The 27,118-nt window shown below is 41.1% G+C and overlaps 1 protein-coding gene across 3 annotated transcripts in view; it reads right to left on the bottom strand.

Annotated features, from left to right (window-relative positions):
- The window catches only part of ano1a (anoctamin 1, calcium activated chloride channel a), an 80,124-nt gene extending 57,624 nt beyond the window's left edge, over nt 1-22,500 (bottom strand). The window contains exons 1-3 of one of the 3 annotated variants that reach the window (XM_078251586.1): nt 22,366-22,500; nt 19,361-19,523; nt 10,383-10,537 (exon numbers count right to left, since the gene is read on the bottom strand). In XM_078251586.1, coding sequence (XP_078107712.1) covers nt 10,383-10,537; nt 19,361-19,430 — 225 coding nt within the window. In that variant the 5' untranslated portion in view covers nt 19,431-19,523; nt 22,366-22,500. Of the gene's footprint in view, nt 1-10,382; nt 10,538-19,360; nt 20,228-22,365 lie in introns of those variants that run through there. The other 2 variants (XM_078251731.1, XM_078251670.1) reach the window with 2 other exon arrangements.
- Between the last annotated feature and the right edge of the window lie 4,618 nt (nt 22,501-27,118).

The raw sequence follows: 27,118 nt of genomic DNA, 5'->3' as shown, positions 1-27,118 counted from the left end.
ACTAGAGGCGTTGAAATTAATTATTGCATCAATGCATCGCGATCCGGACAAGGATGATTCTGCATCGATGCAGTGACAGACCATAATCGATAATTGCCTACTGATGTTACTTTACTACTACTTGCTACTTTTATTGTTTTTGCCTTTTGTTTGTTGTCTGCTGTGTTCAGACTCCGCTACATTCAGAAAGTGTCTTTTTTAAGAGTAGATACAATAAAAAGGGGAGTTCATATATATCTGACTTCTTGAATATGTCGATGAAAACCATGTGTAGCACAATATAATATATATAATATTAAGGAGAGGATGCATCGGGATGCACCGCAAAATCAAATTGATTCAAATCGTTGACAGGATAATCGTAATCGAATCGTGAGACCAGTGAAGATTCACACCCCTACAATGAACACAGACCCTGTAGTTTGTTTTGACTCAATCCCACGTACACTGTCCTGCTGCCCCAAATACACACTACATCACCAAATGTGTGTTAATCTGCCGCTGAAAATAGTTCCCTATAGATGAACTCAGGCAAATCACAAAACAACCACCAACTGAAACACAAATCAAAATTCAGGGAATATGGCTTGATTGGGCAAACCCAGAAAAAGCACGACCAGACAGGCCTTAACCTGGAACCAAAAGGGAAAAAAATGCCAAGGAAACAAGATCATCCCATAGACTGTATATAAAGATGTCTCCACTTCCTCCCATTGTACAAAAGTCAAGCCAAAATATCCCGTGTACAGGCGCTGCCATCTTGTCATTTTGGAGCCAGAGTGTGCGTAGTAGTGATCAGGCGGTGGAGCCGGGATAACAAAGTCCCGCCCTCACACCCGCCAGACCAATCACGAGTCTCCATCCCAGCTGTCAATCATGACGTTTTCAAAGCATCAAATTAATAAAATTAAAAACTAAAAAATATAAACTAATCAAAACTGATCTGATCTCATGTGATTCTAAAGAACTAAAAAACTCTGTCTGACCTTTTCCAGTCATAACCGCCTGATTAGAACTGAAGTGTACTATCCTGCATGATAACTAAACTCCAGGGTATTTGTACTTGTAACCCTGTGTGTGTGTGTGTGTGTGTGTGTGTGTGTGTGCGTGCGTGCGTGCCTGAGTGCACTGGCTGAGATTATAGCAACACACTTTCTGCAGGCCATCTGACAGAACCACAACGCACACTCAGATCCTTCCACTGACCCCCGGCAAGTTGACATAAGTACAAAAGGCTAGCTGTTTATCACATTGTATAAACTAACAGATAAATCTTTGTTTTGATTACATTACATGAGAATGTATGATGCCTGGGTGGAAATGGTGTCACTGTGGACGGGAAAATAGAACACAGACATTAAAATAGAGTATAAACAACTGCGGGCTTGTACAAACACTTAAATCTAAAAATAAAATGTGCTACAGATCGTTTTCCATATAATTTCGTGTTTAAACAAAATTAGCGAGAAAATAGAAAATAGACATTAAAATAGAGGATAAACAACGGGCTTGTACAAACACTTAAATCTAAAAAGAAAATATGTGCTACAGATCGTCTTCCATATAATTTCCTGTTTCAAAAATTAGCTTCCAGCCATGCTAGCAGCTCCATTGTAAAGTAAATCAAATTAAAAGATAGATACAAGTTGAGGTCTAAGGTTTATTTTTTTAAGCAGTTATGAGAAAGTAAATATAGAAATAGAGATGATGTTTTGGAGGACATGTTTGCCAGGTTCTTTATCTTATTTTAGCATGTTAGCATGCTATGATTTGCTGACGTGCTAGTTTGCACTCAAACTAAATTTGAATTTGGTCATGAACCAAAGTGTTGGACAAAATAATGTGTTTAACTGATGATGGCTTTAATGGAAAGTTAAGGAATTATAATAATTCATGCTAGTCAGTCAGGGGATCACCACAGTCAGTAGGACACATCGTCCAGGGGATATCCACCCCAGAGTTCATCTTTTGAATGCAACAGGAGTGCAGAACCAATAGGGGACCACAGCTCATTGTTGCACCTAGTCTGGCTAGTCCACACAGCATTCTGGGATGGGAGAAAAACGTGCTCTGGTTTATTGACATTTTTTTAAACCAATCACAATCGTCTTGGGGTGGGCACTAGGCAGTGCCTCTACAAAATAGCCTCGGAAAGGAACTTGTTTTGGTGGAACGTGTGTACGTTCAAAAGTTGTTTCAGTCGTGCAACAGAAAACTCCGATTGGACAGATAGTCTAGCTAGCTGTCTGGATTTACCCTGCAGAGATCTGAGGAGCAGTTAACCACAGTCCTCAGAAATCCACAAGAGTTTAGAATGCGTGTGTGTGTTCTTGTGTGATAACAAGTATCATGTGTTGTTGGTGCATGTGAATGTGTGTGTATATTATATATTACTGTATATAGCCCCCTGTCTCATCCCCACCACACACACTTACTGTATATAGCACCCTGTCTCATCCCCACCACACACACACACACACACACACACACACCCACACACACACACACACCCCTTCAGTTCTCTCTCAACAGGAAGTAGTCATCGCTGCGAGGGTCAGAGGTGGCTTCTCAGAGGGCACATGAGGATGTGGTGGTGTATGCATCACTCACCAATAGGAACTCTTTTCTCACTAAGCCGCCGGGAAATGAGGTTCTCCTCTCCTCTGGGCTTCCACATGCACACAGCCACCCACACAAACACACATTTCTGAGCGATAATAAGCTCAAGGCTAAGACAACCCAGCAGGTTTTTAAGTCAATAATATTTTTCACAGCAGCAGTAAGCTGTATGTAGCAGCTGGAACACATTTGTGCACGCTGAAGGCTTCAAATCACAATTTTACCGGCAGTAACCTGAAGGGCCACACCGCCAATATTAAATCTGGCATACTTCTTCCAAGCCCAGACAGACAGGAGGACAACGGTAACTTAAAGGGTCGGTTCACCCAAATTACAAAATAACACATTTTCTCACTTACTGTACATCTAGATAGTTTTGGTTTAATTTGTCCACGTTTTAAGATATCTGTACACTACAACACAATGGAGGTGAATGGAATTTCATTTGTGGAGCTCGCAACATTTTAAAAATAATCATTTTTTAAAAAAATGGAAAAGCTACATGCCTGCCCGTAAACAACTTGTATCTCTGAATATTTCTCATAGCGACTGTTTATTACATAGAAAGTATTTCCAAAGAATAAATACCACAAGAGGTAAGTGAGAAACCAACCCTTTAAAATACTTCTTCCCACTAGAGGAAAAGAGGAAGCGGCATTCATTATGGATTACATTTGGGACCAAAACTTCCCCTAAGCCTTATTCCTACCACATGATTAGTGCCTTGCACCAGTGACACATATTACAATAAATTCTGCTGCTTTCGTGTTTGGACCAATTCAGGACAGAATTATAGTCCCACTTATAACATGTGTTGTGCTGTCATCCCAAGATCATGATTTATTATTCTCTTTTTTTTTTTTTAAACAGTTTGTTATGGTTACAGCTGATTGAGCTGAGTTATTGTATTTTCCCAAGACACCAATTTATGTATTTGTCATGCTCATATTTAAATCGGTAAAGATCTTTTGTAAATGTTGCGCACGTGTCGTCAAGTTGGTAAAGATGTCTCTTCATTTGCATGTGTTGTGTCTATTTGCATGTGTTTTCTTAGTTTGCAGTGTGTTGATGACTTTATACTGATCATGCTGTTGCTTTTACCTTGTAAAGTACCTTTGAGTACCTTTATTTTATTTATTTATTTTTTTATTTCTGACAGTACAGCTTAGAGACTTGAAAGGGGAGAGAGAGGGGGAATGACATGCAGCAAAGGGCCGCAGGTCGGAGTTGAACCCGTGGCTGCTGGACCGAGGACGGAGCGTCTTTATATGAGCGCGTGCTCTGCAGGTAAGCTACTCAGGCCCCCAGCCTTTGAGTACCTTTTTAAAGCGCTATATAAAATAAATGTATTATTATTATTATTATTATTATTATTATTATATACACCTGCCGCTTGTGCCGGGTTAAATCACCGTCACACACCACGCCCCCTCATGTGTCATATCAGTTCTGACCCTTATAAAAACTAACCATACTCTTCCTGAAAGTCCTCTCGTAACAACTTGCACTGTGAGGTTTAATGAACACTGTCTAGATGGGTTTCATTTCCCAGACCTTTGTTCTCCAGTATTAATGATCTCTCTTGTGTTGCTTGTAATGACAGTGAAAATGCTGTCTGATTAAAGGAAGGTGCTGAGCTGGAGGAATAGCCTTCAGCTCAAGTGGCACTTTAAGTGCTGCTCTCTTCACAGTCTGTTCACGGCTGCTCAAACTCAATAGAAAAAGAGCTCCTTTTCATTTTAATATTTTGTAAAACAAATCACTTCCTGTTGCCACTGACACTGGCTGATTATAAAAGCACATGCAAAAGCTTTAGAGTTGGCCTGATCACTGCTGTGTTATCCAGAGCATATTTACAAATGCCACTGTGTAACTCCTGGGAAACTTATATCATTCTGTCTCTCCTCTCATTGAGTACATTTACATGCCCAACAATATTCTACTATTATTCCCAATATGACAATATTCCGAATTTGATACAGGTTATGTTAACAGCATATTCGGTTTGGATATTCCGAATAAGACCTTTTTCCGAATGTAGCATTTTCCGATTAAGACATGTTTGATATGCTGGTGTTATTCGGGTTTTAGAAGCATTCTTTGGACATGTATACAGCGCATTGGGAATATGTGTCTCAATCTGGGTTTCTACTAGCCTGGTTGACACCAGACCCTTCTCAGTTGTAACTGAGAGTGGGTCTAGGGAAGGTTCATTCACAGCCCATTTCCAAAGGGTCTGCTGCGCTATCGTCACGGTTGTGATTGGTGCCTCGATTTGGAAAAAATTGGAAATGGGCTTGAATGGGCTCTTGGCCAAACGGACTTGCAGAGCAAATCTCAAATTTGCCAGAAGTTTGTCAGAGTTTTCCCAGGCTAGGTTTCTACTGCAGTCTGTGACAGGCCTCTTGACTGTTTACGGCTTGTGGTCAGCTCTGTGCGTTCCTATGGTTGTTGTACACAAACCAACCAGCCAACAGTTTGCAGGGCTGCGATAGAGATGCATGACCAAGAAGAAAAGAAGGAGCAACTTTTGGACATTATGAAAGACTTGGATATCAACAGGTTTTAAAAAAAAATAACCAAACATTGCAACGCCGACCTTTTCTAGAAGCTGGTTGAAGGAATGAAAGAGGGAAGCTGTGTTCGCACGGTCCAACAAGTCCACCACCGCTGGTAAAAAAAAAAAAAAAACATGTAAACAGGAATATTAGTGGACTATTAACTTTCATTAGCCATGTAAACAGCTGAGTCGGAATATCGTCTTTGTCGGAATAAGGGCAAAAACCGGAATATTATGTGCATGTAAACATAGTCATTAGCTGTGTTCAAAACTGTTCCCTGTCACGGAAATAGTGCACTATGTAGTGTGTTTGCCATCTTGTAGTGGTGTTCGAATTCTCCGCAGTAAATTTCATTCACTACACTGTATAGTCTACTATAAAATACGCACAATGCGCTGCTATTTTGAGTGTACATAAGATGTACCCTACATTTTACTCCCGTATACCACAATGCAACGCAACCGTGTTTTCCCGGAGGAGAAGAAGAAGCAGAAGTCACCGCGAAAACTGAAAAGGAAAAATGAAGCGGACTTTCGTTTCTAAACAGCGTAAATGTAACATGCAACATGCGACATATATGCACCCTTTTACTTTCCTCCTGGGTGCTGGGTTTGTTTCAGGGACGTATTAGAAGTATTTTAGTTTTGGTTTGTTTACATGATGCTAGGCGCATCCGCCTCCATCACACAAATAACGGGCGCATCTCCTGACGTAAGTCACACAACGATGTGTTTTCAGTGAGTGTCCGAAATCTTGTTTGGTTGTTCCCTATATAGTTCACTATTTAATAAACACTATATAGGAATATATAGGAGTGAATGCCGGAGCGGTTTCGAACAGAGCTATGGTCACTCTCTCCTGTCCTCCAGGAACCTCGCTCCTGCCTATTCTCCCACCTGACCGGCTCTACCCATTCACTCACCTGCTTCCCATTTCACCTGCTCTTTGCCAGATTGTGTTTTGCGTTGCATTTGCATTTCAGTGTTGGTCCTCGTTATCCTGACTCTGATTACTGCACCCAGTTTTGACTTCTCAGTTTCCTGCCTGGCTAGTTTGCCTACCTCACTCTCTCTAGTTATTGACCCCTGTCTGTTTTGGAATCAATCTTTTCTATTTTTGGACTTACCTTTGTGTGTTTTGAGTCATGCTTGTGTGTTCCTAGCTTTTCAGGTGCACATGCAGAACTCAACTGTAGGTATGCACCGAATCGACGTAATGATCAATCCCATTGATTACGGGAAGGTGTTTAAGTAGGTGGACCGATTTTTACAGTTAAAATAAAATAAAATGAAAAATACACTTCTGTGGACGTTGTTTACTTCATTAACGTGTTTACTGTGTAAATGGACTGAGGATGGGAGTAGGATTCGGTATTCGGCCAAACCCAAAAATCTGGATTTGGTGCATCCCTACTCAACTGTGCACAATATACCTCAGCCACAGAGCATCAATGAGGTGGAATTTCTAAAAACACCATGTATTGGTAAGATAAGACAAGGGGGTAAACTTAGGTAAGATGAGGTCACTCCTAGAGCACAGGTGAGGGGACGAGAAGATCTATTCGGCCATACTCCATCATTAAACCTGTCCTGTGTTCAAGTATGATTTTATGTCTCTAGAGACTGAGAGGGTCCAAACTGCTACATGATAAGGGAATGTAGTGTTCCGAATCCGTATCCCTTCTAAGGTACTGTATGCGGAAACAAGGTCAGGGCCCTCACACACATCTTAGCCTATTTTCCAGAGAGAGATAGACTGAACTTGCAGAACAACAGGATTAGGGCGAGCGTCTATGTTTGTGGTGCCTATCCTATGGCGCCATTAATATCTTTGCATGACATGAAAATGAGGACTGTAGAAGGAAATTTTATTTTCATCAATCAGTATGCAAAAAAACAACTTTAAAGGAAATGTGAATTTTCAGTGTGTAGTGTCAAACTGTGGAATTCCTTGGATAATTACTTAAAGGGTAATATCAATATCTTTCAGTTCAAGAAAATGTATATGAAAAGAAAAATTAGACAATTTGAAGTTGCCAGATTATTATTTTTTAAAATTGGGTTATGGTGAGTTACTCTATAGGGCTTTTGATTTTTGATTTTTTTTTTACTTGCTCTTCTCTCTAAAATGGACTGTTAATTGCCCAACAGTGTTATCTATTTCTGCTCGTTTTATCATAAGGGGCTGGTAAAATAAGATTTTTTTGTCTTCATCCAGCTCCTTTCCAATCATGGATATGTAAATGTAATATCGCAAATAATTTATGGTTGGATTAAAAAATGTGTCTGTTTCGATGAGCAGAATAAAAAAAGGGTAAGTGTGAAGATGGCTCTTTGGAAATAGACAGACCCTTCAGAACTGGGATGGCACTACACAATAATAGATTGTGGTTAACTGTACGGTTAAATCCTAAATCTCCTCAATCAAAGTTCATTACATGCTTCTGTGTAAGTCACCAAAGTCTCCTGAACCTTCTTCCTGATGTGAATATGAGTCGAGCTGCTACACTCGTTTCCAGCGCCAACTGTGTCAGAGGTAACAGGTAGAGTCTGTTTTGGCCTACCTGTGTGTGCTCCTAAACTTTTATCAGTCCTCATAACACAACAAAGCTCTTGTCAAGGGTGAACAACACTAATTCAATAGACTTAAAAAGGTACACTGTGTAGGAATTTCAATTCAAGCGAATTGTGCTCTCTAGCGCCTCGCTTTTTCAATTGCGTGTTGCCGTTACCGTTATGTACCAAGAAGCTATGACAACATGTCTTCCAAGTCTTCGCTTTTTTGGCGACGAGGAATCCTTCTCCTGCGGCTCGTCATAAGTATGATCCTCCGTTATGAACTAAAGTGCACTGCAGGCTTTCAAATTTGCCGGGGCGGTGACAAGCGCCTCTCACTGATCTCCTTCTCCGTTTCAGCTGGTCTCAGTCACGTGACGCTGGCTCTCAACGAAAACGCGTTGTGGATTAGCTAGACAGGTAGGCTAGTGCTTTATGTCCCTCTCAGCGATTATAGTTTTTCAAAATGGCGGAACGACATGGAAGCCTCCTTGGACTTGCCCGTCCGATGTAAATACTGACTAATAAAATACTTAAAACACTACACAGTGTACCTTTAAAGATACATTTGCTATCAAATGAAGTTTTCTAAAAGGAAATCATCATTTTATTGTTTGCCACATTGCTGTGTAAGCAGGTACACAGCAATGTGGCAAACAATACACACACAGGTGTGTAAATGTTGCTTTAGCACACTGACTGTGGTTACAGTATGTATCAACAAGATTTTAATGAATACTTTTCCCTCACTGACACTAGGTTTAAATTAAAATGTGCCCTAACAGCACCCCTTGGATCCTAACTACTTATTACAGGACTACCAGTCCAAGCAGGGAAATTCATTTATTTCTCATGATAGGAGCATCATCACTTTTCTACACACAGGACCCAAGTATATATAGAACCTTCATGGACTGCTAATACTATAAGAAGCTACATGTAGGGGCCCTGACACACCAACCCGACAGTCAGCCATTGGACAGTCTGGCAAGGTCGGTGACTCAAGTCTGTTCCGTGTGTTCCGTGCCGTTGTCCGTCCGAGGAGCTGTCCGCCTTCATTTTGGCCGACCCGACATGTTCAGTCGGAGACAGGGCAGTCGGGACTCACCCGTAAATGGCGAGCGGATGAGCCTCTCAAAAGCTGACGAAAATCTTTTAAAGTGATGACCTTTGTCGATCTGAAATGAAGACAGATTCCGCAACTGCACGGCCTATTTCTCCCTTAAAATGTTTTCAGAAACACGTTTCGGTGAACTATTTTAGTACAATATGAGATCGTATTCTGAACAAGCCGCCATGACAGTCTGGCTGTGAATTTCTGGAGAAAAAAGACCCACGTGACACGTTCGTCCAATCAGCTTCCGGTTTTCATTTTCTGGGAAACAATACAGAGAAGCGCCGCCTGCTGCTATGGAGATGTATTACGTTTCGCGCATGCGCAGAGCGTACGCTCAAATCGGCATCGCCTCAGTGTGTTTTGAGCCATTTCTTTGGACCTCAGGGACCCGACTGATCAGTCCGACGGTCGGCCGTCTGGTTGGTGTGTAGCTCTAAGGCATGTTATAAACTGTATGCAGGATTTTCCCAGGGTTTTTGAAGCACTTAGCCAGATTCTGGCGGTGGGGTCAGGTTGTACATGAACAAGAGATCCGTTTCTCTTCAGTGGCAGAGCGTCACTAGATATGTACAGCTTATAAACAGTTATGTTAACCGCAATGTAACAGATAAACATTTGTACTGAGACTTACAAACACACAGCAGCAGAGTGTCTCGTAGGAGAGATGCTAGCACGTCTACAACACAGGTACCCACATAGAAACGCTCTGAAAGGGGCATAAATGTGCTTGTACTGACTGTCAGAGCGGCCGACAGCGGGCCCCTATCCATCCATATAGTGATACTTACAGTCAGTATCCCCGCCCCCCCCCCGTTCCCAAGACATCTGGATCGTCACACATACGTATCCACAAGGAACCGCCACGCATTGCCCAACCCCCCAAATGCATTATTCCACCTTGTGTAATTTGTGAAATCTTAAAACACCCTGACCTTATAGATTCTAAAGTATTCAAACATCTAATATACAGTATAATCCCTCATCACTGGGTGCTAGATAAGACTCTTAGACATCAATCTGCACTAAGTGCAACTTGCACAATAGGTATATCTACATCTTTATCATTACTAGTTAAGCAGTTGTACATTTTGTATTCCCAACTTGAATATATTTTAAATATTTAAATATTTGTTCTTGTATTCTATCCTATTATTATTTCATGTATATTGTATGTATGTATATTGTATCCTATTATTTCATGTATATTGTATCCTAGTATCTCATGTATATTCTGTGCTGTGTGACTGATATTTTGCTGCTGTAACACTGTTATTTCCTATTTTTGGGATCAATATCTATCTATCTATCTATCTATCTATCTATCTATTACAGGCCTTTTACACCACTCATGACCCCTTTTAGATTAATTTGCATTGATCCAGGCCAGTTAGTCTTGGCTTCAATATTTCAATTAGCGCCTTTTTTAGCTTTTCTCATCGCAAAACATTTACGGATTTTCACTGCCCTCAGTCGTCGCTCTACACCGAAACCCATTAGAACTGGAATGATAACATGGATGCAGTGTCTTACTATGGACTCGTGGCTCCTGTCCTTGGTGTTGACAAAGTCCACATCCAGGCTCTTCTCTTCGCCAGGGACTGGCAGGTAATTGTCGTTCCTCCTCATCGTGGCAGTCACCTCCTGCTGCGGGCTGCCATAGTGCTCACAGGCTAGGGAAGGAGAACCTGGGAAGGGAACAGAGACATGGGTTTTGCATTAGAAATAGAGCCGCAACTAACAATTATACATTGTCGATAAATATGTTGATTATTTTCTGGATTGATGGATTAGTTGTTTGGTCTATAACATGTCAGAAAATGGTGAAAAATGTCGATCAGCGGTTTCCCAAAGCCCATGATGACGTCCTCAAATGTCTTGTGTTGTCCACAACTCAAAGAGGTTCAGTTTAGAGTCACAGAGGAGAGAAGAAACTAGAAAATATTCACATTAAAGAAGCTGGGATCAGAGATTTTTTACTTTATTCCATTAAAAACAACTTAAACCGATTGATTATCAAAATAGTTGGCCGATTAATTTAATAGTTGAGAACTTATCAATTTATCTTGGCAGCTCTAATTAGAATAAAATATGAGTTATTATGTTAAAGATAGCACTGCCCATGCTAAATTTAAAGCCCAATTTCCACACTGCCTTATATGAATCCTGATTTTTTTCTTTATTGTACTTTTGAATGGCTATCTCGGTGAAGATAAAAAATTCCTGCAAAGTCTTCCTGTGTCATGCACAGATTATGAGACAATAAGTACCTGGGACCGACAGGTAAAACCTCCCACCCCCTTCTACATAACAAGACCCCCAGACTGAAAGAGGACCCCATAAACCCAGAGAGACACAAACCCAATCTACCTCAGCCATATTGTAAAGGTGGCTTACAAGGTGATAGGTTTCCCACAGTCCCCCTTGATGGTTATCTTTGACCAGCAAGTACTTCGCAAGTACTTGAATGTGTTTCTTTTTTATCTTTCACTCCTGACTGCATATCAAGTTTCCCATTTGGGATAATAAAGTGACTGAACTGAACCTCTGCACAGATAGTGTATACAACAGCACACTATAGCTAATATTTAGGAAGCCATCAAAGAAAGCCTGAGCTACAGCCGTTAGTTTCTTAAAGCAGGGCTGTTCTTCTGTTCTCATTTAAATGGCTTTACTTATTTAGTGTATTTGAATGACATTTTCCTGAAGCCTCGACATCAGCCCGGGTTCTAGACTGATTTGAATGGGGGGGGGGGAAGGGGGGGGGGCAGTAAGAGAGGATGGTTGGGCATCAAAAACTAGAGTTTCTGTATGATTTTTCATGGCTTATGATGTGCGTTTGGTGAGACTTATTAAGTGGGGGTTCTGGTGGTCCTCCCCCAGGATTTTTATTAAGGTCAAACACTTTTTTATGCACCGATTTATGGTGGAAACATCTTATTTATGTGAAGGAAAATACAGGTGACAATTCAAAATATAAAAATATAATGGCATAGGCTATATTGCAGTAAGGGAGCTTTACATCAGGGACCTGGGCCCTGATCCGAGTACACTTGACCCCAAGTGTGATTAGTGTGAACATGATCCGGTCATTTATTCCTACCCCTCTAACACGAACCACAGGAACGTTTCATAAGTTTGCGCCCCTAGCGGTGGCAGGAAATACGAGCTCATATCTAAACCAGCGAACTTAGCGGAAGAAGTTTAAAACACGCCGTTGACGTTGTGAAATGGTCGCAGTTTGGTTAGGTTTAGGTCTGAAAATGACCATTTTTAGTGTGCCCCATCAATTTTTTTACATACTAAAACACCACTGGTGGCAGTGACATCCCTCCCAGCACGAACACTAAAGATGCACTATGAGTTCTGTACGGGGCCATCAGTGAACTTCAAACAGCTCATCCCCACAGCTTCTTGATCGTGGCCATATTTCAACCACACAAATCTGTTTTTCTGACATTTTATCAGCTTGTCAATTTTGCAACAGAAGGGTGAACACTCTGGGCCTGACAAAAATCTGTGACTCATACAAGGCTACACCCTGACCCCACCATGATATTTTTTGTTTATGGACCAGTTGAACAGGTTAAACTAGTGACGAAGCAGATCAGAATGTAGCCAGCTGGAGCTAACTTAGCCTTACAAGACTGTTTTTACTGCCCAGACTGGACTGGAACGTGTTCAAGGAAGCTACCACCCACAAACATGTAACTTAGGAGTAGGCAGCACATGATGTCACTAACTCCAAAAACATCACAATCTATGCTAAATAGAAGCCACCAATGTCTACTGAGGTGTGCTGAATGACATGGCAGCCCTCAGATCAGAAATACCACACCCAATGTGCTGGATGTGTGCTCAGGGAGTGTGCAGATGAGCTATTAAGGTGCCTAAAACCATCACACCTCCACAATGACACTGACACATCAGCTCTCAATGAACTGATTAACCTGGGGTTGGGTTATGTATCTTATTATAACATTTCTGTTCAAGCATATTTCATGCACACGTCATTCCGTGTGTTAAGCAAATAAAAAGCACTCCTGATTTTGTCTTCACTGAAACTAAGAGGTCTTGCAAAAACATCTTTAATATGTCCCTGAGCCAGCCAGTCATCCCTTTGGGCTCTTGTTAAAGTATTTAATGACATCCACTTAAACACAGATAGTGGCAAAACTTCAGTCTTAATATTACTTGATCTCAGTGCTGCATTTGACACGGTCGACCATGACATATTACTAGACTGTAGACCTGTTCGAGTCTTAATTGACTCACGAATCGCGAGTCTCTAGTATCATTAACCCGGTTCAGTTGAGCCCTACTACAATTCAATCTAAAATGTAACTGCGCCACACACAAACCTCTTGCAACATTAGCTTCTACTATGCTAGCCATCTTAGCTGCAAAAAGCTTTATAACTTACAATTTCGTAAGCAACAGCAACTCCACAAGTCAACTCAAGCGCCTAAGTGAGCAGAGAGACAGTCCCGACCCGCAGACTCAGAGCCGGAAGCTCGCAGACCATGGGATTCACTCGAGAACTCATGAGTCAACGAGGGCTCGTGAGTTGTCGGTGATTCATGAGTTGTCGGTGATTCATGAGTTGTCGGTGATTCATGAGTTGTCGGTGATTCATGAGTTGTAGCGCGAATCAGCTGGCTATATGAATGGATCTGATTCAGACGAGCGAGTGAAGTCTCTCCTCGAGCTCAGGGTAAAGCAAATCCACAACAAAAGCCCTTCTTTCACTTTTGAAATAACATAAAATGTTCTGCACATAGCCTAGCTAGGCCTACTGTAGGTTTTGGTGTAGAAATGTAGTATGTTAAATGCAATTAGGTCGAGCAGACAGTCCGAAACATTACAAGCTCGCCTCGGCTCGCAGACAACTCATGAGTTGCCGACAACTCACGAGTCCTCGATGACTCATGAGTTGACTCATGAGTTCTCGTGGGAGTCAGTCAATCCCGCGAGTCAGCCGGCTACGTTGTTATGAGTGGATCTGATTCAGACGAGCGAGTGCGGTCTCTCCTCGAGCTCAGGGTAAAGCAAATCAACAACAAAAGCCATTCTTTCACTTCTGAATAGGGGTGCACGATATTGAAAAAATGTGATATTGCGATATCGATAATGAATATTGCGATATCAATATTAATTTCGATATTTTTAAACATATTTAAAATAACAATAAACAAGTTTTCTTACAACACAAGGTTTATTTCAACTGACGGTCATATTGGACTGGTACAACATGTGACTACAGAACAGGACATGTTGTACTGGTTGGACAGTATCAAATAAATAAATAAAGAGCATGTCTATAGAACAGGACATGTTGTACTGGTTGTATATACACTACAGTATAAAAAAACAATGCAATGCACATCTGTTGGCTTAAAGCCAAAGTATTTCCAAGCTACCGAGGAGGAGGCATTACCCTACAGTCACATTAGCTACAAGAGACAGAGACAAACTGACAGGCTACCATTCATTTTCAATGGGAGGGGCCAGAGCCATAGAGATATAAATGTCAGAGATTATAAATATATAATGTCTTTCTCTATCACTCTGGGAGTGGCCACGAGCGACTGCCAATCAGAGTGAAGGCAGCGTGAGGGCAGCGTGACGTATGTCAGTGGCTCGAGCGAGTCGAAGAAAAATAATTCAAGATGGCGGAAAATGCTTCAGGACATCGTATTTCTGTATATATCTGATATGTTTGGCATTTAATCTCATATATTGTGTTACTTTTATCAAGAAATAAATACTTTTAAATCCAAAAACATCGTTTTTGTGACTTACCAATACCTCTGAAGTAACTTTTAAGACGTGGTTTAAGGTAGCATCGGAGAATTTCTGTTTACTGTTGCCAAGCAACCAGGGGTAGGCTAGGCTAGGAGCTCCCACAAGCGAGTGTGTGTCGCTCTCTTTTGTAGCTAATGTCAGTGTAGGTTACTTTTGGCCTCTAAAGTTTCCTTTCAATCTCTGTTATTTCGTCGTCTTCCAGAGCAACACTCATTTTCTTACTTTTGTGTTCTTTTTGCTCCACTCTTCGCTCTCTTTAGGTCCTTTCTTTTCTTTCGCTTCGTTTTATGGTTCTGCGGAGGCTCCACGCTAAGGTGACCAGATTTCTGAGACAAAATCCGGGGACATTTTCGGCTCAGAAGCGTAAATACCTCCAAAAAAAGTAATGTTATCTTTGTAAAACTTAAAACGGGGACACCGCCCCAGGGGCATCACTAGACCTAGAGTTGCACTGGGTCACAAGCCCCCCTAGGGGGGGTCCATGGGCATGCTCATCTGTAAGAACATTTAGTCTATTTTAACGTTTAAATGCATCAATCTGGTGCACTTTGAAAAGAAATTCAGAGGTAAGACTTGATCATTCTTATCTATGGATGGAAATACTGTATTTGTGCTGTAGCCTGAACTATTTTGCACTTCAGAATTTTAACCATGCACACACAGGTTGAATAGTTTTTTCGTCATATTTTTGCATTAATGTCACTAGTTAGTATACCAGTATAAATATATATTCATATTTGTAAGTGGGATATATATATATATATAAGTAAGTGGGATTGTCTGGAATCTGGCAATATAATAACCATTATGGTGGGATACACTGGCTAAGCAATTTATAAAAATGTCTGTGCTGACATAGTTTACATGAGAATACATTATAATTTTGGCCCAAAGCTGGAGACCATGTAGAAAATAATCATGATTTCAATATTGACCCAAATAATTGTGATTATGATTTTTTCCATAATCAAACAGCCCTATTGGAAACTTGCTGCAAATAGATAATCCATCACTGAGATTTTTTTTGTAATGAAATTACCCTAAACCACTGACAGCCCAAACCCAGTCAGTGTTTGTAAATGTTTGAGTCATAATCGGTTGAGGACTGTGTGTACTTCAAGCTCCAGAAAACCTGGAAAATGTTGCTTGTGAGGCAGTTTGCAGTTAATGGGTTAAAACACACAACCCCAGCAATGCTGTGTGGTTCAGCTGCAATAGACAGCTTCACATGTCGGTGGCTACAAACAGCCTTAAGAGGTGTATGAATGATGAATGGTGAATGTTGCCTGTGCTATGTAAAAACACGCTTTGAGTAGTGGTTAAGACTAGAAAAGCGCTAAATAAATGCAGTCCATTTAAGTTAGCAGTGGCAAGGACTGCAGTTCAGAGGACATTTTAAATCGGCTTCACTCTGTCAGCAGATTGTAATATTTGGTACCCCCAGGTTTAAAAAGGTTTTAACGAACGTTTCCTGCTGCTATCGGTCCGATAGATACTCGGCATTTTATAAATTTTTAGTATTTTATTTCGTCTCTCTTGATCGTACTTTATCGTCTTTATTCAGTTCTTATTTCAAGTAGTTTTCTTGTTGTGTACTTCTGGATCTCACACTTTCCCATATGCCTTTTTATTGTGCTCCCTTCGTCATTGATGACTGGCAGCATGAATGTGTATACATGTTTCGGTTGACTGTTGAAACGTTAATTGCCCTGGGATAAATAAAGCTATCTGTATCGGTAGGAATGGTACCCAACTCGACCGGTTATACAGCCAAGCGGAAAGAGTTTCATCCAGACCAACGTCCTAGGTTGAGTCCTGTCTCTTTGATAAAGCTGGCCACTGTGCATAAGACCACAGCTCAATATACAGTATTTGCGGCATTTAATGGCTTCCAAATTGCCTTACGGAGAGTACCAGTGGCTGGGTTTGCCTTTTAGAGCTTCAGAGTACGGTGGCCGTCTGGGGCAAACGCCCCGCAACTTAAGAAAACACACGCAAATAGACAAAACACAAGCAAATTAAGAAAACTTAACTTCGTTAATTTGACAACACATGTGCAGCATTCAGCAAACACACTGCAAATACACACAACACAACCAAATACAGAAACGTGCTGCAAATATGAATAATGAAATAGGAAAACAAATGCAACAGAGAAATGCTGGGGGGAGAGAGAGAGAGAGAGAGAGAGAGAGAGAGAGAGAGAGAGAGAGAGAGAGACTGCATAGACTGTAAATATGAATGTCTATGTTTGAGATATGTTTTCTCTCGTTTGGTGGCTGTGTCTCGGCTCAGGTCACAGGTGATACTCAATCAGCAGAGACGTCTGTAAACTCGTGGTTATAAAACATTTAAAACTGCATCAGCGTTTAACGTTGACGTTTGTTTAAGCCATATTACATGAGAGGGTTTCATTTCGAGGTCCGAAAGGCATCACTGAAGTATAGGCCTCCTCAAGTGTAATATTGTGATTATACAACAACGGTTACCAACAAAATAAGTGATCAATCTGTATTCATATTGTGGAGCAATTCGCTCTTGAAATACAAAAAACAGACAGGATTTATAGTCCCTCCCTGTTTGGTAAACCAGCCGAAGTACCGTGGGATTTATCAATCTGAATAAATCCCACTCGCCCATATAAACACAAAACTCCATCTTGTTGTAAGTAAGACATCTGCTGAAACAGTTATTGTATTCATTAGCATGATTGCCGTACTGTTTAGTTCACAAACACACCAAAGTGCTAACACAAAGCGGACCAGACGTAAGCTTTTATTTTGAAATGCCGAAGCTTGGGGACGGCACCAGCCGGGAGGGCATGAGACGGTAGCATAGACTGTATATTATTAATAATGTTATTAATATTAATAAGAAGAAGAAGAAGAAGACTACAGTCTATGGAGTTCTCCAGGCTGCAGCCATATCCGACTCTAATAAAAAGGCAGAGCACTCTCTCCCCGTGGGGTCTGAAATCCAGCTGTTCCACCAGCTGCTCCCTCTAGAGGTCTGGAGAACTTCCGTTGTGTAATCTGGATGCAGCGTTTTTTTGTTGCATTTGTTTTCGGGGTTTGTGTGCTTTTCTTTTTGCATCGTTTCGTATTTGCAGCGCGTTTATGTATTTGGTTGTGTTGTGTGTATTTGCAGCGCGTTTGCTGAATGCTGCGCATGTGTTGTCAAATTAATTAAGTTGTTGTTTTCTTAATTTGCTTGTGTTTTGTCTATTTGCGTGTGTTTTAAGTTGCGGGGCATTTTCCCCCGTCGGCCACCATACCAGAGTATCGGATGAGGCAAAAGCCTTCAAGTAAACCAAAACAGACTGTTTGCACAAGAAAAACAACTGCACCAGTGGTTCCTTCAAACAGTTCCATGACCTGTGCTTTGTCCAGTGTTTCCCCTATGTCGGATTCTGAGTTTTGGTGTTTTTAGCTGAGCTAGACAAAGAATATTCAGTTAAAAACAGATCGATGATGCCATTTTGCTCTCATTGTTCTCTGTGAAGTTAGCTGGATGTGAATGCAGCCCCGGTGTGTTTTATGTGGAGTGACAGCGTCAGACTCCACTGTACAGTCTTTTAAATGCTTGTCAGCAGCAGGTTATATGGTAACTTAGGAGGCAATTAGGCCTTGTGTGCTCTGATTATTCTGGCATGCAGTTAACACACCAGCCATAATTTTGATTTAATGAAAACTCAACTCCTGTCATAAGCTCCTGCTGTTTTCACCACTGTTTTCAAAGAAGGAGCTAGCTTTAAAAGTCAGTTTTCTTTTAGTATTGTAGTGGACATTAAAGTGGAATTTAGGGTTACCTCACGTGCCAGATCCCACTTTTTAGTTTAACAGTTTATTATTTTTCTTCTTTACGGTAAACAAAACATGCAATGTATGACATGAACACATGCCCTCCCTTCCTGAACTCTCCTCATCAACACATATGCAGTAGGCTTCAGCTGGCCACCCAGTTACACTTCCTCAGACAAAAATAAAGAAGACAACATAAAATATCAAAAATAATATTCAAGACAATACAATAAAATCGTAACAAAATAGACAACTGTAGACCAAATGGACGTATTTAAGTGTGATAAAACAATAAGCACAGTATACGCCTTTCCACGGTACACACATTCTTAGGAGCCCTCCAAAAAGTTGAAGGACTTTTCCCATTTCCTAATGTAGACAGTTCAGTCTTGCAAACCGTTTATATGACACTTTTTCAAACGCAGCCACCCTAGCCATCTCACAAGCCCGCTCCTGGACTGACAGCACCCCTTGATTCTTCCATCCTCTTAAAATAATCTGTCTGGCTGTCATTAAAACTAGTCTGGACCCGGCTTCTTATGTGCTTATCCATCTCCCTTAGGATTGACCCATCTCCTAGAAGCCAGATCCCACTTTAAACCCTTGCCAGCATGCATGTTAAAATGACCATCATGTCTTTTAGTCAAATCAGCATCTTAATGTACTGTCTGATGGACTCCTGCAGGTGTTATGATGAGAGGGCTCCCTCCATACAAACATCTGGCACTGTGTCAGTGCGCACATGTGCGTTATCAGCAGCAACAGTCCCCCTTAAACCAACCAGAGGGAATTTAAGGACATCGTCAAACTGACGACCTCGCTACGTCTCAGCCAGCGCGCACAGATCCTCATCACATCCCTGCGTTTCTTGCCAGATTTGGAAAAGTGGAAATAAGGCGCTCTTACCGGGCTCCTCGGCACTATCAGGATGGTTTACGCTCCGAACCAGCTCATTTTCAACATCATGTCCCTCCATCGGGTCCAAAAAGGCGCTCCGGGTCCAGATCTACTGTGCCGTCGCTCTCTGCTTACAGCATCGATCCCTCCGCGTGCTTCACAGCCACACGCGCTGTTGCATGGAAACGGTGGATGGAGAGCTACCACTTATTAATTCTTCTGGACAAGCTGATAGACTTCTGTCAAAGTGTTCCCTATCGAATTTGGCTAAATAAAATAAAAAATAAACTAAAACCTATTTGTCCAAATGAAGCGACTGGTTCTATTTATTTATTTGAGTATAGGCTATTTATCTATATGAGATGATTACAGAAGATATATTTCAGGTCTGCCTAAACGACATGATTCAGAGTGAGACTGTTCTACGCTAAAACCTCTGGTCCGTGTGTGAGGACGCTGTCTGTCTAAATTAAAATGATCCACTCACACACAACAGAGTGGGAACGCGCAGGGAAGCTGAGCGAAGATCGTGCCAAAACGGGCTAGAAGGATGTTGCATTCGAGTCCCGTAGGAAAACAGGAACATAAGGTATATCCCTGCCTTCCCTGCGATACATTCGAAACCTTTAACCCCAGCTTTTCACTAGATCCTGACTTATGTTGATGATCAAGATTGCAATTTTCCAAAAGATTACGTTTAGTTAAGCTTTCTTATAAAAATCCATGGTATGGAGTTAGGCTATAAGTTGCTTGATCTCCCCATGTGATTCTGATTTTACAGCAGTTGACATGATATCACATGAAAAGCATGAGTGTTGTCTACAGACTTCAAGCAATGTTTGTGACTTTACCATATTTTTGGTTTAGAGTAAGTCTAACATTATTTTTGGTAAACTGTTTTGTTTGATTATAGCCTAAATAAGGCGGTTGGGGTTCGAGCCCTATATTTGGGCCTCTCATGTAGGCTATAACCATTCAGCTCCAGTCACATTGAGGTTTTTTTTTTAAAGAAAACTAGCACTGTGATCTTTGAAAAGCTCAGAAGGTTGTTAAAGTGGCCATATTATGCTCATTTTCAGGTTCATAATTGTATTTTGAGGTTGTACCAGAATAAGTTTACATGGTTTAATTTTCAAAAAACACCATATTTTTTGTTGTAACATCTTTGTTGGCAGTCACACATGTGAAGTAGCTAGGTAAGGATCACATAATCTAGCTAGCTGTTTGTTTGTACAAGGCAGGATTAGCCGGGGGACTTCTTCTAAACGAGGGCGCACTTCCAACTTTGCGTGGAATACCTGCAGACGAGGGACATGTAAGTAGTTCTTTTGTAGATTATGGTGAACTAGTGTGTGTTGTAGCAGTGTTTTGCCATTTAGAACGAGCTAGCGCGCTAGCGCTAGCATGCTACGGTTAGCCACCTCGTTTCGGCTAGTGACGTGAAAAGTATGTATGTATGCGTGTTGAAGCATCAGAGACACAAAATAACACCCCAAATCCCAATTTTTTTTTTCATAATATGGGCACTTTAAACAACACGTAGGCCTACTGCCTCTCCTAACCACGTTGATGAAAATAATTATCTATCCGCTGCATACAAAATTCAATGCATTCATAGTTTGCTTGTGTTTCACAAAAAAAGAAAAGTGTCATTTGGGGCTACCTGGTTTACAACTAAATACAACCAAGATTTAGGAAACTGGTTGAAAATTATTTTATTGTGCAAAAGATGGCATATTTTTTATTTTATTTTATTATTTTTATTCTTTGAGGATTCTGGAAATACCCTCAGAACAACAGAAAGATGTTATATGACCTTCTAATTCATCAAAGATTGCTGGTTATTAATTTTTTTTTTCTGAAAACCACATACTCTGCTGTGTGATTATGATGGTAATACATGAGAGGAACAAAGTGGGGTAGAGTCATTTAGCTTACATCATATTAGCCTACCAACTGACCCGGCTGAATATACACCACCACTTTATTTTTTCCCTACACAATGGGGATAACGGACATCACTTCCCATACAAATCAAGCTGTTCAGCAGTGTTTCAATGCAGTGGTATGCTGTGTTAGAAATGGCCAACCAACGTTGGATTTCTGTCAGATAGGTTGGGCCATCGCAGCTGACCATACCAACATTGGCCCAACGTTGTATTACTGTCGTATAGGTTGGGCCAACGTAACCAACGTCTGTTTGCTACCTGGGGGGTTATGGGGAACACACTCTTAAAGCAGCTGCTTTAACTATGATGCCTGTTAAGTGTTGTTATTTCCTATGGGATGTGAATGCAGCATTGTTCTTGAGCATCACTGCGCCATCTGGTGCCGCCCACTCGCGCCGGGGTCCTCCGGTATGCGCGAGCTGATCAGAGCTCACGAGGGAATGATGTAGTGGTCTCCCGTAAAACATCACATATAACAGCCGAGGGAGGCTAGGCTACAGGACACAATGATAGCTGTTGGAATATCATTTGAACGACTTCAGCCACACGTATTGGTCAATATGAAGGAATTTCTCTGAATGAAGCTGCTTTTGTAAACCGTTTCCATGGAGAATATCCACAAATGTCCAAAAATATTTGCAGTCACGTTCTACTACATGTCGCAAAACGGTCCCCTTTTTGTCGCTTTTTTGTTGTTGTTATTCTTGGGCCAAACAGCAACAAAAACGAACGTTTTTCTTCAGTACATGGTTTCTTTGCCGTTTATCTGTACAACTAGCCTGTCTGTTACACACACTTTCCGCCTGTCGTTCGCGAGGACGCGCTCAATCAGCGTGAAAAGGACAATCCCAAATCTTTTCCCTCTTCATTTTTCATACCGGAGCCAAAAAAAAAAAAAAAACGCTGTCCAGTTACTGTGTCAGTAGGAGTTAAAGTGCAGCAAAAGCTGTTGTATGAACTGTGAAAACTATCTTCAGGCAAAGCAAATGAATGAAAGGAGAGTAAACAAGCGCAGATTTCGGACTAATTCAAAAGGAGCGCTTGTATGACATGAATACTATTTACCTTTTCTCCAGAGTTAAAGAGAATCCGTTTGATAAGAAAGTAGGAACGTAGGAATAAGTGCAGGTATTGGCCAGGTAACACGGAGGAGGAAGTGCTTCTGGACTCCCCAGGTAAACTCTCCTCCCACACAGCAGGAGCAGCAGCAGCTGTGGGAGAACATGAAGTCATTGGGTGGGTTATGTAACGTCACAATGGAAAGTCATAGCACTGCTGATTGGCCAAGAGCTATACAAAAAACAAACATATTCTGCAATAAACCTAGATATACATCCTGTACAATCCCGACCCGTCTGTTATTTCGGTTGGAGATCTAACATCTGCGGGATTTCTTATCTTTATGGTATGTCAATGGGCCCAGGCAGCATGATTTCAGCCCGGCCTACATGGAGTTCCCTCAGGTGAGACAGACATTCCAATGCAGGCATGTGTGGACTCGCAGTAGACTGCCAGGAAGTGACATGCCCCCACCTGTGAGCTCACCCTGAAGAAAGGAATTGTGGTCCAAAGTAACATAATTCACAGCAAAGCAACAACAATAAGGATCCCTCCTGGTGTGTTTTCCTACCAAAAGTTTCAACAACATTCATTACACATTCTGAGGACAGAATGTGGCAGCATTGCCTGATTGGAAATGTTAAACTATTAGACCAGAGGCTTAAAATGATCATATTAGGAAGACAATTGTGCAAGTCATAGCCACGAGAAGAAATAGGAGTAAATATGTCATTTCACAAAACACATTTTGATCTGTTGACATGCTTTCAAATCTACCCAAATCTGTTTGTTTGTTTGTAAAGCAAGCTGACATGCTGCATGGAAGGGGGATGTGGTCAGTGTAACGCTTATCAGTTCAATTTTCTAAGCACAAACGGACATTTGGAAAAACAGAAAAATGGGTTCCAATATCCAATTTTTCATTTTTTTTCCATCTTGACAAATTAAAAAATTGGATCTTTAAACTGTTTTTCCAATTTTTTGTTTTTAATCAGAGGATCAAAAATGTAGAAAATTACAAAATTGCATCTGGGCTCCAATTATTCAATACTGCAATGGTATTCTCTCCCTCGTTCCACCTAGCTACACCCCGCCCCCCACTCGAAACCATCAGGTGCAAGCACCTCTGACCCCAAAGTCTGTCAGTTTTTTTTTTTTTTTTGTAATGACCTGCATATTCCGCAGTAGTAGAGGAAGAGAATACCATTGCAGTATTGAATAATTGGAGCTCAGACGCAATTTTGTAATTTTCTCAATTTCTGATCCTCTGAATGAAAAACAGAAAATTGGAAAAACAGTTTAAAGATCCAATTTTTTAATTTGTCAAGGTGGGAAAAAATGAAAAATTGGATATTTAAACCCATATTTCTGTTTTTCCAAATGTCCATTTGTGCTTAGAAAATTGAACTGATAAGCGTTACACTGACCGTATGTGTCCATATAGTCTCGCATTGCCAGACCTATCTTCACAGCGCTGTGGAGTAAGGTCTGGCTCCTCTACACATACATCCTGGGATAGGACACAATTGTGATTGGTTTAAAGAAATGCCAAAAAAACAGAGCATGTTTTTCTCCCATCCCGGAATGCTGTGTGGACTAGCCAGACCCTCCCCCTCGGCGCTGTGGAGGAAGGTCTGGCAAAGCGAGACTAACGCTACTGCTAGTTGTAGTTGTGGTTGTGGTAGCACAAGTAGTGACAGAAGCTAGAAGTTGAACTGTCCTCATGCAGTATACACGCCACAAGAATGTTCTGTTGTCAGGGCATGAACGACATCTTCAGTTAGGATCTGGTGTGGAATTATACATGAACTTACAGGTAACGGAGGGCTTGTGTATGGGAGGGTGTCCCTGGCCTCAAGCACTTTAAATAGGTGTGTCTTGTTGCTTGTATGCATGCCTGTATTCAAGGCAAACTCATGAATACATGCAGTCATTCACACAGGCTTGGAGTCAGGAGAGAGGACTGGCATCACTGAAATACAAGATGCTTTTGGCATAATGGCTACAGCATGTCTAGTTTATTTTTGTCTCTGTGTAGATCTATACAACAACATAAAAAAAAAATAGTTTTTTAAGGAGAGACACCCCAGGTGAATAGGGGAAAAAAAATAACTATTAGATATCACCATGAAACTTCGCCAGTTGATTACTTACATTAAGATTAACGTCGACATATCTATGTTTAAATATGCAAACAAGGCATTATCTAATGCTACCTTTTGGTGAAAAAATTTCAGGCGCAAATAGACAAAGTGGGGTAGCCCAAAAACTCAAAATTGAAAAATTATGTTTTTTTTTAACTGTAGTGTTTCACCTTAAATTATAGAAACAAAAAAAAAAAAAAAAGTTTAGGTAAACTCTCAAAAGATCACAGATCTACTTCTATGTATAGGGCTGCTAATAGCACTCTTAGAAGAGGTCACAGCTCTATACCGCTCTTCACCTCACACAAGCAGTCTCAGGTTTACCTGTGAGTGTGTACATCGTCCCCCACATGCATATTTTCAAGGAAAGTCTTTGCTCCTGTCGTCACTACAGGTATGCCAAGTATTCCACCTGATGAGTCATGGCTGTTAACTACAGTAATGCTGATGCATTTAAGATTCACTGTGCTGAAACTGAGCACGGATTGTAGCATTCAAAGCAGTACTGGTGGAAGAAAGTGGGAACGGGAGACTGTAAATTACAGTCACTGCTAACTGTTGGCAGCATTATCACTACGTAGAGTCCAGTGGGAGATGTATTTGCTTCTTCGTTGAACAGCAGCTAGTTAGTAATGTAGCTAGATTTGTTATGCCAGTTGGAAAACAGGAGGGTTAGCCAGCTTTGTTCCCATGGAAAGCGACCACGCAAATATTAAACGTTATTTTTTTTCATTTAAATTACATGGTTTTCAACTGAAAGCTGTTTATCTTTGTGTATTGTATGTTTATGACGTTTGCTTCCTGATTGGGTCTTTTCAGTCCTTACGTGTCTGATGCATCACGCCCCTATCACTTGACCCTTTTCCGGATTAAAAAGAATGACATCAGCCTGGTGCTTATTACGACATGGAAAACAAATTACAGCCATTTTTGACGCTGTTGTCACGCTAGCAGCTGTTGTGCAGTCAAATTCAGCATTGCACGATGCAACTACTGCATAAATGCGCAGGAAGGCAAGCTATTATTGGAGCGATTTGCGACAATTCCCGTATCCAGCGGCGTAATCAGCCACACCATGTTGACAGACCGTAGGTCAGTGGTCTGTGATATGCGTTTTCAGGCATTTTCAGGCGTGTTAGTATTGACGGAGATTAGTTCTGAAACAGTGCTAAAACAGTGTTTTAAAATTAAAATCTAGTAGTGTGGATGTAGACCTATGTCTGCCATCTACTAGAAGATTTTGAAAAGACTAAAGTCTGACACCATCTCGTATCTAACGTTAAGACTGGGGATCTTGCAGGGTCACAAATTGCAAGACTACAACTAGATTCGTTTTGAAAAATGTAACCAAGTTAGCTAGCTACCGCTAGCGATAGCTGGTAACTTAAGGGAAAGTCAGTACCCGGAGGTTTATCTGCCGGTAAAATTCCTGTTGGATGACATGCTTTAGAAGGGTTGAAAATTGGCAACTTTCCGTCTTTAGCGTTTAACTTAGCGCGCCGTCATAGCAACAGTAGACTACACTGGCTCTAGCCGTTTACTGCTTCCTGTTTGGTGCTGGAGGGAGCGCACCCATTGGTTGTTCACAATGTTCACATGATTTAACTTCACTACCAAGACTTCAAGCTTACGATAATATCAAACACATTTGATTTTGTCAGAATGCCAAGACGGGACTCTGAGTTTCATGACTACCTTACACCGAACGATTGAGACGACGGGAGCACCCCGACTCTAGCAAGACTCATCAATTTCTTGATATAGATGTGGCAAAGATAATGTTTGCACTGGAAATTGGCTTTTCTAGATGAGACAGAGCTTATTTGTTTAGCTTTATTGAGTAGCACACTGATAGAGTGAGGGAGATGCCCTAGGGACCTAACCCCGCTTCTGATGATCTATAACTACCATTTCCAGTTGAGCAAAGTGACTTAAAGCTGCAATATTGCAACTTCTCTGACATTAAAACAGCCATTAACTGAAAACTATATCTGTAATCCTGTATGTAAATCCCAACAAGTCCTGCGAACCATACGACGATATCTGTAATTTATTCCTACCCTCTAATACGACCCGCAGGAGCGTTATATAAGTTAGTGCCCCTATTGGTGGCAGGAAATACGAGCTCATATCTAAACCAGACAACGCAACAGTCGTTTTAAAAGCACACTATGCAAAATTTGTACCTTAATATAACAGCTTTGAAGTCATTTCAATGGTAAACGAACTGGAAATGGGCTTTTCTAGATAAGACAGAGCTTATTTGTTTAGCTTTATTGAGTAGCTGAAGATTACAACCTGCTACATGTCATCTTAACTATCAACAAACTCCCCGGGCAGTGGAAAGTTTTCCACAGTGCAGGAAATAAAAAGCCCAAATGGACCACAAACCCTGCTGATGTGTTCGGGTTAGGTGGCCTTACTGGTTACTGGAGTCTTAGCAGTGTCTAATTAAGTTATATGACATCATTTCTGTACTGGTTTGTGGCAGTAATGCTCAGCAAAGTTCACTGTGATGCAGTGCAGATCAGTGCAGTGTTCACTACAGCTCAGACCAACGTGGCATTTTTATACCTGCTCTTTTCTGATTCAATGGCACCAAAGAGAATGGCACA

Source organism: Sander vitreus, chromosome 1 (assembly GCF_031162955.1).
Source record: "Sander vitreus isolate 19-12246 chromosome 1, sanVit1, whole genome shotgun sequence".
NCBI lineage: Eukaryota > Metazoa > Chordata > Actinopteri > Perciformes > Percidae > Sander > Sander vitreus.
Note: the sequence above shows the minus strand (reverse complement) of the source record. Positions and strands in the feature narration are given on the sequence as shown.